The sequence below is a fragment of the Acyrthosiphon pisum genome, chromosome A1 (genome assembly GCF_005508785.2).
Source record: "Acyrthosiphon pisum isolate AL4f chromosome A1, pea_aphid_22Mar2018_4r6ur, whole genome shotgun sequence".
Lineage (NCBI taxonomy): Eukaryota > Metazoa > Arthropoda > Insecta > Hemiptera > Aphididae > Acyrthosiphon > Acyrthosiphon pisum.
Genome location: NC_042494.1, coordinates 9,047,320 through 9,061,970, shown reverse-complemented (window position 1 = coordinate 9,061,970; position 14,651 = coordinate 9,047,320). Strand labels below are relative to the sequence as shown.

Below are 14,651 nucleotides of genomic sequence, written 5' to 3'. Positions count from 1 at the left end.
TGTGAATAATAAACACAATATAGACATATAATAATAGCAATATAAGCGATAGCGATTAATTTAGGCTTACCAACGCACGCCGCCTTCGACTTGTAATAGAAATCTGACTACACGTTTCATCGGACCGAAAGTTATGAAGATCGCAAATATACTATCTTAAGTTAAGTATAAAGTACAAACAAAATTCGTTTATCGGGATGTCGTTGCATTGGAAAAGCAATTACAGAAAAGCCGCGGTGACGCGAAAACTGTTTGATCGAGAACCGATATGAATCAACCACATGTCGGACGTGGAAAAAATGATAGAGGAGGCACCGTTTTTCTTAAGAGTTATGACTGACCAACTGAAAATGTTATGGTCATCTGTTCACGAGTAACGTAAACCATTATATCATTATATCGGGTTTCTACTATCTACACCACGACGGGTCTCCGAATATTCAATATGTAGGTAACAAAATGTCAGTATACCACGTTACCTATAAGTTGAATATAGCTTACCGTGATAATTATGGTGTACACAGGGTCCGAGTAGGATTAAACTTAACTCTATGTAATGTGTGTAGTAAATACATAAAGGTATGGTATTAAAAATGAAAATGGTGGTTAGCCAGTGATTAACCATTATAATACTATAGGCAATCACTCAATAAATCAATCACAACAATAGGGTTAGCCAATTTGTTTGAAGAATTCACATTTTACAGTGAGCTGCAGTGAAGGCACAATAAGACACATTAAATTCAACTCTACGCGACTCGGTATAGTGGATATCCGGCTTTATGAACGACAGTGACCACAGACCGTATTGTAAACGTGATAGGTGTATTTGCAAGCGTATAACTACGATATTTCCCACCGTCGGTCAGTGGTCAATCAATCTTATTGGAATAATGTATATAGGTACCTATAGGTTATTTCATTGCTTAGGTATTATAAAAGTTATGTACACGATGATTACATTTCCAGTGGGACGAGCCTTGTACGTATATTTTCGAGCCTCATTATTTCCAATAGCCAGTGTAACGATCGATTCTCCCGCACGTTTTAATTCTAAAAGTAAAATATTGTCGATTATCAAAATTAATAATTAAAGCTATTTGAATAATATATTGTATTATTCACACGTTTAGGTAGTAGGTATAAGTTTGATTTCTTTAAATATGTCGGGCAGATATTTGAAGAAACACAATAATATGTACTACACCGCGCTGTACCCGCAGCTGCAGGTTTTCAAGCGAAATTACTTATATTCGTTCGGTTTCCTGCACGTGCTGTATCGATCCACTTCCGGACGTATAGAAAATTAAGAGTTTACTGTGCGTTTATTATTATAATTTATAGTAAATATTCGAGTTAGAGAAAATGAAATGTAGCTACATTGTACGTTATACACCCAACATAATATAATATATAATATTATAACTGCTCATTAATGCTCACACGCCCATCAACCGCGGTTTTAAACTGCAGTGCAATGTGTGCCACGCTGCATGACCACATACTATTATATTATACACTGCATAATAACATGTAGTCAATATGCGGAGTATATTATAGGCTTTATTCCAAATGTGGTACACAATATTCGACAAAACAATATAATATAATAATATGTAATTATATTAATAATTACTATATTTAACACATCTAATATATCCATAAATCATCCATATGATAATGCAATTAATAAGCTTGTCCGACTGTCACAATCATTGCGTGGTATTTAACTATGTAGGTACGCCACAAAGTATATGATATTTAGAAATTCTGTAACCCCTGCAGTGCTCCTAAGACGGAATTACAAATGCTGATAAGAAATTAGAATTTCATAAAGATGTTATATGATGTGCAAGTGCAACCACAGTACTTAAACATATTATAATATATACGCTTTTGTGGCAGGTATATAAATGTTTAATTTTGAATTAAAGTAGAATAATACATTTGAATTCAAAATATTTTTATATTTTTAAGGCACTAAGTATCAATTATGTCATTTTATCCACAAAAATACAGTTTCCAGGAATAATGATCCTATCAAGTAGAATCAACCAAAGTTGAAGGTAAATTTCTTATAATAATAAATTGTGGATAATGTTTTATAGGCCACGTTGAACTCCATTTTAAAGTATTTTAATCTCAAAACTTATATGTTTTTAAAAATCATTTATATTATCAATCGTTACACAATTATTTTAAATAAAATAAAAAATCTTTTAGATAAAAAATAGTAGTTATCAAAATTCCATAATTCTACGATTACTTACAACACCTCAGAGTCATTTGTATTGATATAATACACCTATCACCTCCTCCCCCTCGCCACCACTATACATAGGTATTGGACAGTAGATTTGTGGAAACGTATTATAACTAAGGTGGAAACTAAAGTATACAATTTAATTTTCAAATTTTCAAATTGTCTAGAATTGTGAAACATTTTTAAAAATTAGCACCATGTTCCTTAATCTATTATCATATTCTACCCATACTTATAATTTACTCAATTGCACATTTCATTTAGATTCGATGATTATATACCTATAGGACTTAAAATGACTAATGAGTCTATTTAATTCAAAATGTTTAGTTTTTCACACTCTACATAGTATTTATTTTCATGATATTTGTTTTTAATCATAAAACAATTTGATAATATTGATAACTGCTTTTAAGATATTTCTATATTCAATTAAATGTTCCGCATAGCCTCATAATCAAATTAATAATTATAATACTATATTGTTGTATAACACTATAATACAATATAATACTACGAAGCATCGTATTGAATACATTATGTATAACACTATAATACAATATAATACTACGAAGCATCGTATTGAATACATTATGTATAACAACGGCCATACAAAATGTATGCCTATAAATAATAATTGTCATCTATAGTTTTGTTGATATTATATAAACTATTTTCGAGTATTTTGTTATTGATTAATTTCTGGTCAGATTTGTCTGTCGGATATTCGGTTATTCGGATATTCGGATATTCGGTGGATCGATAGGTATACAATTATTTTATGTTCCAGTGAAATATTAATATTGTTCCGTACATATTATGTTTACACGCAGCTGACTACGTCTGTCGATTATACATAGGTACAATGAATATAAACCGAAATGATCAGAGGAAAAATGCAATTTAGTCAAAGTTGTTGCTGCTGCAGACAAAGGCAGAAGTCAAAAAATAAACGCAGACGAGATAGGTAGTTGTAATTAAACGATCTTCATACACACATATACACTATATACCACGTTACACAATTAATGTAGATTTTGACAAATCGACTTTCCGTTAAAACGCCTTCAACCCGATCCGCTTATGATGGAGTTATTTTTTTTTTCATGTACGTTCATAATATTATTATGTATTACATAGTAGTAGTGCGCACCGAGTATAATAATGGTGGGTAAAGCGCGATCGTTCCCGTCGTTATTCGTCAAACACCGGAATCGTATGAGAAAAAAAAGGATTATTTCTCCATTCGCCCCCTCCCACGACCAAACCGGAACTTGAAATGCACCGCGCTGCCACCATCACTATCTTCGATGTATCGTCGCAGCGAGAAGAGAAAAATAGTTCGTAATAAAACGATTTGATTTTCAGAATAGAAGAACAAAACAACTATGCTCATATTATATTAGCATACAGGCATTATAGCTAAAAAATATCAAATACATAATATACAGTGTATTGTCAGCACTCTCAAACTTATTATTTCTTTCGACTATATATGATATTATAATAATATAAGCAACGGAAGTCCCATAATAACGACAAATGTTCCTAATGATGTTTCGCAATAATTGCTACACATACAGTATGTAAATGTACTTTTTAGTTCATTAGCGTCATTATAATATAAAACATATACCTAATATACGTATTTTATAATAAATATAATGATATACGACGTTGATAGTTTTCATTACAAATATGCGTCACACAATGACAGTCACGATCGAAATTTATAGAAATTGTAGACACACACACGCACACACACACACACACACATACATCGCATTAATTGTTTTGAATAATTAACGTTGTAATAATACAAATATTTTTTATTTTATTTTTTGCTTTCCTCAATGCGTTTGTCTTATTCATGTTGTTCTTGTCCGGAAGATATAGACACGTAATTATTTCGTTAATACACTTGTAATACTGCGATGGAAGTAAAAAAAAATTTAATCAAACCAATTGTACACCACCGTGAAGCGATTAGGGTGGCTCTGCAATGGTGGTTTACCTCAAATTCCAAGAAAATGTCTAAAGCCAATGACACATTATTATTGTCGTTAATATTCGGTTGGTTATGTTGACAATTTCGTTATTCCTTATAAGTTCTGCAAAATGTGCTGCATGAGCATGACTCGGTTGGGTCTCGAACGAACGTTTATAGCTACTGTGCAATGTATTATATTGTATTATATTTAAGACAATACTACTCTATATTTGTAGTGGTATTTTCGTTATAATATGCTTCTATCAATTATACTGTATTCTTAAACGTAATCCAACAACAATAATATTGTAAAAAAAAAAAATGTGTACTGAGAAACTATAATAATATTAAACATGGACTACATTTTTAAGTAGGTAGGTACTTTATAGAAAAATTAACATTTCAAAACATATTTTATATTCAGAAACGAGTCACTGTCGTAACATAAAAATTCGGTTGGTTCCAAAAGTACTACAATAATAGTTTTTATTTAATTTTTAGAAATCTAATATTATTATTTTTATTGCTCATTCAACATAGTAATAATATATAATATGTATATACATTTTTAATGACATAATTTACTATGGCGTACGGTTTTGTTTGATTTTCAAAGCCGAGTCCCGAATTATTCAAAAATGTTTTATAGACTCGTCGTTTATAGTTAGTAAATTTTCATATTGCATATTAAAACATCTTTTCACAATGAAACACGTTTCGAGAAATCGATATTTCATTGCGTGTTGCTTTTTTTTATTTGGCTATAAAAGTGTAATCATTTTTACTTTGTATAATATAATATAATATAATATAATATAATACACTATTATTTAGCGCCTCCACCGCGGCCGACGTGTTTATAATGACACCGTCGCAGTGTGTCTTAACATTGAATCGTCCGTATTTTGTTACTTCTCTCCCTATTTTCGAGTTTATGGTAAACACAACAATTCAGACCGTATAAAAAAGACCATACTGACGTTTAAAATGTGAAGTAGTTTATCGTATAATATTTATTATTTACGTGTATACGCTGTATAGAACATGTGTTCCGTGTATAGCTATTCCAACCGATAAAATTACAAAATAATTGATTACAAAAAGCCGATTTTCGTTACGAAAAACATATAAATCGACATGTCTCAGGTTTGACATCTATAATATAGTAACGTCCACATTAGCGTATAATATGGCAAAATGATGTGACTTAGGCATGATGGTGTCCATCGATTAATAGGCTAAATATTTGAGCAGTATAAACTATAAATAGATCCACAAATTTTATTGAATTGCGTTATTTATTAGTGTTAAACGATTCTAAATGTTGACACTGCCAGTATCCATATGGTTTTTATATTATTAGTAAACGGTTGATTTTTTCGTAACCATAAAAATTTAATTAGAAGTAAACAAAATTGTACCGAGTACATTTTCAATCGATAAAACAATACAATATGCTCTAATAATCGACGATAATTCTTAATAATAATATATATAGATACTTACATATAATATTATACGGAATTTGATTGTTTGTTCAATACAGACATTAAGTATAGAATAACTAACCAATGGAATTTTTAGACCTTAATGGCTTTAATTGCTTTCATATTTTCATCAAAATTTTATTAATGTCCGCAATTATAGTTATTGATTCTATATAAAAGGTATTTTAAAAAGATTTTCCAATGACAACGTTTGTTATAATAATCTCTACAATATAGTTGAGTATAATAATTCTTAATTACATTTTACATATAATATTATGTGCCCAACATTTGTATAAGCATATGCAAAACCTTCGAAATTTTATAAACGGTTAATGGTATCGCGTCTTTCACGATTATAATTTTTTTTAAGAATGAAACGATCGAACCTGCATGTACTTTAGGCTACAAATGCTGAGTCTTGTCGATACAAATATTAAATTTTACACTGCTGATCTTTATATCGTGTACAGTGTACACGAACTCACTGACTTGTGGATATAATAAAGAATTTGTCTGTAACGGACATTGTTGAACTTGCGCACTTGCCGGCAAACGCGCAATCGTTAAACGAATATTAACTATCGATCGATTAAGTTTTGGAAATCAGCGGTTATAGTACAGTTGTGAAACGTATACTTACATATTGTATAATATGAAAATTTAAATACGGTAATACGGTATAATATATCCCCTTTTTCTTCACGGTTCTAAGTTACTTGTTTCTCGTGGTTCTACATCTAGTTTACTTAAGCTCATAACTGCGTTAGGTTTATTAATTTAACAAGGTATCTACAAACAAACAACGTTTTAATCCGCAGTTTTCAGTCCATACTATCTTAGTTAGAAACAAATTATAAATTTTACTCGTGAGCCACATAAAATTAAAATGAGTGCCACATGCGACCAGCCGGCATCGGGTTCAGAAAAGAAACATTTTGCGGAAAGAATATTTTTTTGCTTTCTATATTTTCCATGTTGCGATTCGTGGTTATATAGATATTATATATTAGCTTCGATTAGGATCGACTGAAATCCAACGTAAAACTTCCACGATTTCGACGGTCGATAACCTGGACGTACATTATATAGGTATAGTCCGAGTATGATATACTTATTATAGGAAATACGCAATTCCTGCCCCACCACCGCAAACGTGACAGATGGTTGTAGGCGAGCATATCTGCATACTATTGGATGGTATACGAAATAATACCTATATATAATATATTATTTTCAGTGGATTTTACTGCCATTCAGTAAAAAATAATGCTGAAACCATTTTTTACTCCTACACATATATATTACACGAATACAGGACCGTAGTCCTGATAAATTTAACATAACGCGGGAAATTTCAATAATTATCTACCATAGTATATTAAAAATATTAAATATGAGCCTTTTTTTCCTTTGGCGCTTACCTTGTTCTTGCATAAAACTGAACAGCGAGTCTAGAAAGGTCCGTCTGTCGGATTCATTGCCCGCCGAGTATAGCTAAAAAACAAATAAAAAATTACCTCCAATTTAACAGTAGCCGGTGTGTATAATTACTTTTAGTTCCATACACAACCTACACCATTATTATACACCTTTATATGGACAAATATTTTATACATTTATATTGGTTTTTCCTAATTCTAATATATAATAATAATAATACGAATAAAGTCGAGCGCTATTCAGTTTTAATAGATAGGTAATAAACAACAGGTTCTACGCCTGTACGACATAATATGTAATATTATGTAAGTACGTATTATAATTTTGAAAATGTATTTATTTTAGTCGACCGTTAATTATTGTATAATATAACGTTTTTAGTTAAGTATTATTAGAATATTTTTAATTTATATTATAATTTGTGAATTTACATAGATTATAAAATAACGATCAATAATAATTGTTCCCATACACATTATTCCCATGTACAGTACCTATAATAATAGTAATAATAAAACGCTAATACATCAACACTTTTCTACCTACTGGTTATATTTAATTTACAGACGTTTCGGATGATAAACTGTATTGCTTTTTCCTAACCTCGAAGTATTTCAAATATAGTCGGCTGGTAGGTACTATTACTAATACTATTTGTTTTACCATCGGTCGCAAGTCATCATTGTAAACAAATTAGACACCAGAGTCCAAAAGTTTGACCGGTATTATACCAGTATAACAGTGTACGTGAACGGAGTTGAGCGTTCACTGGATGTCTAATTAATTAGATGCCTATGTATGTTTTCGTTCACGCCGTTGTATAAATCATTGCTCCCCGTCCCCGACCGCGTTCATTACAAAATATAGGTACTCGTTCCAATGCGCATATATTCCCATTTCTCGTGTAAGTGCATACCGATTCGACATCCATCTCGTTAGCTCAATAATAATACTAATAATAATATATTGGTATAATATGCATTTCTATTATGGTGCAGGGTACCTACTATACCTATAATATACATATCATGATAAGTACTCGTATTTATTTTAGTGTGCGATCACTTTTAGCGAAAAATAATTATCATTCAACTTCAACAGATCGTCAATTTAACACCCTGTTTATTGACAGTAATATATAACATTATTTTCTCGGTAATTCTTTATAAATAGTGAGATTATTTTTATTCGCGTACGATATACCGCAGAAGGCACCATCATAATACATCAAAATCCATCCAAAATATTTCGATAAATAGGTAGAAGAAAAAAAAAACAATCACACAACCCACTGGAAAAAAAAATGAAAATAGACAATGACGCGAGGGGTGAAAACATATTATTATGATGTTCGTTTATCATTTAATATAATGTAGTGTTTCTCATTAACAGGCAACAGCGTGTAAATAGGTAGTGTGTTTAAGAACCGGTCAGGACACGACCCCATATGAATAATAGAATATACGTCTCGTAACACGGTAGCTCTTCAATCTACGGGATTAAATGCGACGTATGCGTGTGCGTGTGTGTGTGTGTGTGTGTGTGTGTGTGTATTTATGTAGACGATTAAAGATCGTTTAGAGTCTGTACACCATAGAGTCTGACGAACATTGACGAAAATCCGTTAGCTGAACTCGCTGAAGAACTCTGACCGATTTATAACGACCAGTGAAGATATACGGTAAGCGTCTCTCGATGAGGTTTATTACTATTACTATTATTATGTATTATACTATTGTGAAGTAGATATTTTCTAAAAAAAAAAAGCAACAACCTTTTACTGTTTTTGTATAGGAACCTTACCTACACGTGAAAAAAAAACGAACATAGTAATATATTTTAATTGTTATTGTCGTGCATACGAAATTATGCGTTTTGTATATTGTGTGTTATATATGTAAATATATTTCAAATACGAACTATGTAGGTACGTACAATAATATATAATGATAATGGGATTAACTGAATAAAATAATGCGTCGTATAGATATAACTAGTAATTACTATAAGGTGTGTTTTCGGGAACAAATTGACTGCGACGTGTTTTTAAGGTTATTAACATTAGAGGTAACCAAATCATAGAATATTTTAAAAGCTCTTAATTTAAACATGTTTACGAGTTACGATGATAATTTGAATAAAACACACTCGTTGATTTCACCGATGTATGACGAAATGTGTTTCGTGCTTTGGTATATATTTTTAATTTACAATACTATAATATAATATAGGCATTAACGAGCTAACGACGTCTTTCCCAATTAACATGAAACAGCGATAATACATACAAACCACGATCCACGACACATAAATTCAATAATCGGTTTTAAGTGTATAATATTATAATATGGATTATTCCATACAGAATATGTGCATATTATATGTAGATACATAATAAGTATATGCTATGTTTCTATATTATATAGACAAGTAGATACCTACCTATTATAGTTCATACTTCATATTAAGTAAAAATAATTTCTCAGTTATATTCGGTTAAGTTATCAATGTACTTTTTTAAGATGTTATATTATTATTTATTACGAATATTTTGAACCGGACATTTTTTTTTTTTGCTCATAGATGTGTTACGTAATAATATGCAACTCGTAGTGTCTGACCGATTTTAAACTAATATTATCTATTTGTTTAATTGACAAATAAAATATAGTTTTATAAATACGGGTCGAAAAAAACGTAGGTACTTAAAATAAGCCTACAACCGTGGTATACAATATGGTTTAGGGGGCGCGGGCCGACGATGACGTATCCAAGGTCCACTCACATGCGGTTGTATAATATTATTATAAACATAGACCATAAACAATAATTTTGATTTGTCTTCCATTAATTTAATTTTGTTGCTCCCTCTCCTATTAGTGATAACCAAATAATACATTTTTTTTAATTCAAAACAACGCCAGACATTTGGACAATATAGACGGAAACTATTGTAAAAACCATTACGACGAGCGACATTTTGAGCAAAAGGTACTGCAAGAGTTTGCACATGCATTTTTAGTTGAAATGAGACAGAGTCAACGGAAATCCATGTTGGAAAAAAGATAGGTCCATGTGCGCACCAAGCGCAGCGAGATTCTTATAGTATAGATATATACATATCTCCGCGATATATTCACCTTGTCAATTGGCGATGCCGGATGTGGTTCATCGTGCGTGCAATAATCACGTCACAATATTATAAATATATAACGACCACATCTGTGTCATCATCAACTGCAGGGTGCAATTGGCACTCCAGTCGTGTCATATTTTAATACCATAATGTATTGTGCTGTGTCAGAGGCTATAAACGTCCGACGGGCGTTTAAATCCCTCAATGCAGACATTATTTTTACTGGATTTTCAAGACTTAATATGTTTGTACTATTATAATACTGCAGCGTGGTATATGAAACCCCGGCGTTGGTCGACGACTACGTGTCAAATATATACGTATATAGGCCATAGATCTATATCATCCGTTTTTCCATTTTCGTTTATTGCCTTCAATCGGAAACAATTATTATATTTGTTATTTTTTTTTTTTTTTTGTAGAAGGAATGGTAAATCTATAGGACCTGTAGATGAAAGAACGAATATAGTGGCGGGACATTTGACACGTATGGTCTTTGGGGAGATGGTGGTGGGTGAGCCGGACGGTGACCAGTATACTATCGCAGTGGTGTGCTACAGCTGTCTCGGACTCTCACCGTTCTCCAGCTCTGTCTACTGCGCACACAATATAAAAAGGTATACCTGCAGCAGCACTGCACACATATCGCACACGCAGAGCACTTTTCACTTCCGGTTTTTACGACTTAACGCGGAACCGAGTGCACCGCCGGTGTTCCCGTGTCATGTTGTCCCTCTATACCGCCCGCGAAACGTAATAATATTATGTTTACGCGTTCGATTTGCACCGCGCACGACTCAATTATCAGATAATATGTATACTATTCCTCACCCGGTGTATATACGGCGGCGACGGCGGACAATTAAAACTCGCCCCCGCTGCACAGTACAATAATATAATAATATTATACGATGATATAGTACGTGCATAATACGCACATCGTGGGGTCACGACTTTCGACCATATATTATTATATCGGACACGTAAAAGCAAAACGACCGATTGGGGACGAAGGGGCGGTGGCAGGGGGGGGAAAGCGGTGGAGGAGAGACGAGGACGCGGAAAGAGGTCGCCGCGCGCTCGATCCCCGCGGTGCCGACGAGACGCGCGTATATATACCTACACTATATATAATATAATAACACCGCTCGTACACAACACTTATATTATTATTATACGCACACGTGTGTGGCGTGTTGACACGCGATACGAATTAACAACAATGATACGATATTATTATAAACACACGGACAAATATCGTACATACGCGCATGATGCACACCGTGGTACAATATCATGCAGTTATACTCCCGTTGGCCGAGTTCGCTGACGAATGTTCGTATCGTTATTATAATATACCACGAGACCGGTCAGCGGTATCGTGAACGTCGGACCGCGTGCTGCGAGCGGTGCGGATTTCGTCTGGAGTTTCGCCACGGACGGCATGGGATTTATGATCATATTATTATCATTGTTGTCGTGGTGTTATGGCGCCGCACAATGATAGGTGCGTTGTTTTCAGTTTTTTTTTTTCCGATCCATCCACAACACTTTATTCGGGACGCGTCGTTCGATCACCGTATCGGCCCCGTGCAAGTACGCATTACATATTTGTATACATATTATATTATGCTCGGATCTCTAATAATATCATATTTGTTTATAATCACTACTATGATATTCGTGTAACAGCCTATCGTGCATGCGAGTCTTCGTGCGATCGAATATTAAAATATTATTTAGATGTATAAGGTATATAATATAACGTATACACACACCATGTAAACGCGTACGTTCGTGTGAACATAATACATACCTATATAATAGATACACACACATATATTATACGTATTATTATATTGGTCGGTTATACCTATATGTCGAGAAATTGGGACGAAATAAAGAGTTTCTTCTCAGTATTATTATATTATATGAACAAAATTTCAATCGTCCGTTGACGGAATCTCGTCAATCCGGTATGTATAATCGTATTTTATTCGAATATTATATTATTATTATTATTATTATTATACGCGACGGACATTAAAATGCGTTTGACTAGCACGCGATATCAGCTGTGTAATTTACAGTAATTTTGCTACCGTCCTAGCCGTAATGGAATTTAACGCGTCGAAACAGCTGGCATCCATCACCCGCGTGCGATCGGATTAGAATTTATAATATTAGGTATGTACGTAATAAAGTTGTATGAGTATATATACAGCAATTTGTTTTCTGCTGTGCACACGTGCATAATATATTTTTGCATACACTTAAAACGTTATAAAACAGGATAACTAACACCCGCGTTCCGAATTCAGTAAAATTTGTTTTTGGGATTTTTAACAAGATCTTAGATGGTATTTATATTGTTATATAAACTGTGTTACATTATGTACCCACAACGATGGGACATATTATGTACCTACGCGTGTGTAATGAGTAATAACTAATGACTGTCATGGCATTGATCCCAGTGGTTCAAGTGATGCCATGCAACTATGGAGATTGCAACCCCTCTTATCCCAAAATGCGAAATTACTTTTGTTGGCATAATACTTTGTATGGAAATTTCAGATATCGCGTTATGCATAGTACAATATGTTATATAATATGCAATCGAAAATATCAAAAATTGAATCAGAGAAAAATCGGTTTACTGGCTAAAAAGTCTCCTGGACGTGCGGTAGATACCTATTAATAACTTGTGGTATGGAAAACAAAAAAATGTTCTGATCTTTTACTCGTGTACACAGTCACAATATTATAATAACACGATATAATATAATACAGTATTATTGTATTAAGGTATATTAAGGTATATTATACTTATATAACCAACAGACGAGCATCACGCCACAACGACGACGAGCATGAAATAACGTCGCCGAATAAAGTAGAATACAACATAGCTAGACGATGCATATATAATAACGGCGGCGTAATTGAAATCACGTATTTCCGTGCACACACGCGACAGCCAATCGGTCTCGGTCGCGGACAAAAATTAACATTTCGCCCGTCTCACCACGTCGTTTGTAATATCCGACGTCAACCTCACCTCGAACACGTGTAGGAACGAAAGAAATTAACGTAAAAACATACATTACTATAGGTACACATCGGAGGCGGATCTCCGGGAGCAATATTTACAAGCGGGCTAAAAAAAAAATTGCACACTCACTGTCCACGAAATTAAATTTTATTTTTATAAAAAAATCTAAAATTTTTAATAATATTATACAGTGTATACATTACATAAAATATTATGTACCTACATACAAAATGTTATGCCCCCCTTCATGACAAAAGTTCACCACTGCTACACATCTATAAACTCCAAGTACCTATATTATCTTGTACCCACTATTGTGTTATATTATCAATGCGTGCGTGCAGTGTGATATTGCATTTTTATTAGAATCCCTTGAATTTGGACTGCACACACATGGAAGGACACGATCGAATCTTTCAGAATAATAAAAGCTAATAAAAGCCTATAACTTTAATATTTTTAAAAAATGTCTGTTGTTCCGAATTCCAATGAGCTTACACGCGACGTATACTTGTATCATAAATGTTATAAATAATTTAACACACCACTATTGCTGTATTTCGTCGTCCGTCTTTTATCGACTATTATATTAATAAATAATAAAATTAGCATTTAAAACAGTTTTATTTGTAACGTTGAAATTATAGAAATTAGACATATTATGTTAATAAAAACAACTGTTTTACGTTCTAAATAAAAAACAACTATTTTTAACATTTTTAAATGTTTACTTCGGCACTATATATTATTTGTTTCAATTTTTGTATTTATTGTTTCGTAATATAGTTACTTTTTTTTTTAAATAGCATTATTATACTATTTGTGTGTAAAATTTGTATGCGTTTATATTAGAAAAGTCATACGTATCTATGCAAAGTAATTATATTAGCATCAGTTAATGCCTGATAGAACATATAAACTTATCGTGGATATTTGTTATATATTATATAGTATAAGTACTAGCTGGCCCTGTGCACTTCGTGGCCCTTAAAACATGACAACCCTTTAAAAAATTGTGATTGTTCAAATCCTTTTGGATGTAACTTGCAGCAGTAAGTAAAATTCAGCCACCCTACAGGCCATGTCGAATCGCGGACGGTGTGCGACAGCATAATATAAAGTAGATATGAATATATAATATAATATAAAAATTTCGTGTCACAGTGTTTGTTATTGAACTCCTCCGAAACTGCTTGACCGAAACTAAATAATGTTCCAATTATTAATAGGTGTATAAATCTTGCGAAAACATTTTGGTGTTGAATACCGCTAAACAA

The 14,651-nt window shown here is 32.7% G+C and overlaps 1 protein-coding gene across 1 annotated transcript in view; it reads right to left on the bottom strand.

Annotated features, from left to right (window-relative positions):
- Positions 1-14,651, bottom strand: part of LOC100569557 (protein dead ringer homolog) — a 74,181-nt gene that overhangs the window by 21,056 nt on the left and 38,474 nt on the right. Inside the window, exon 4 of the mRNA XM_029486592.1 lies at positions 7,165-7,237. Coding sequence (XP_029342452.1) covers positions 7,165-7,237 — 73 coding nt within the window. The remainder of the gene's footprint in view (positions 1-7,164; positions 7,238-14,651) is intronic.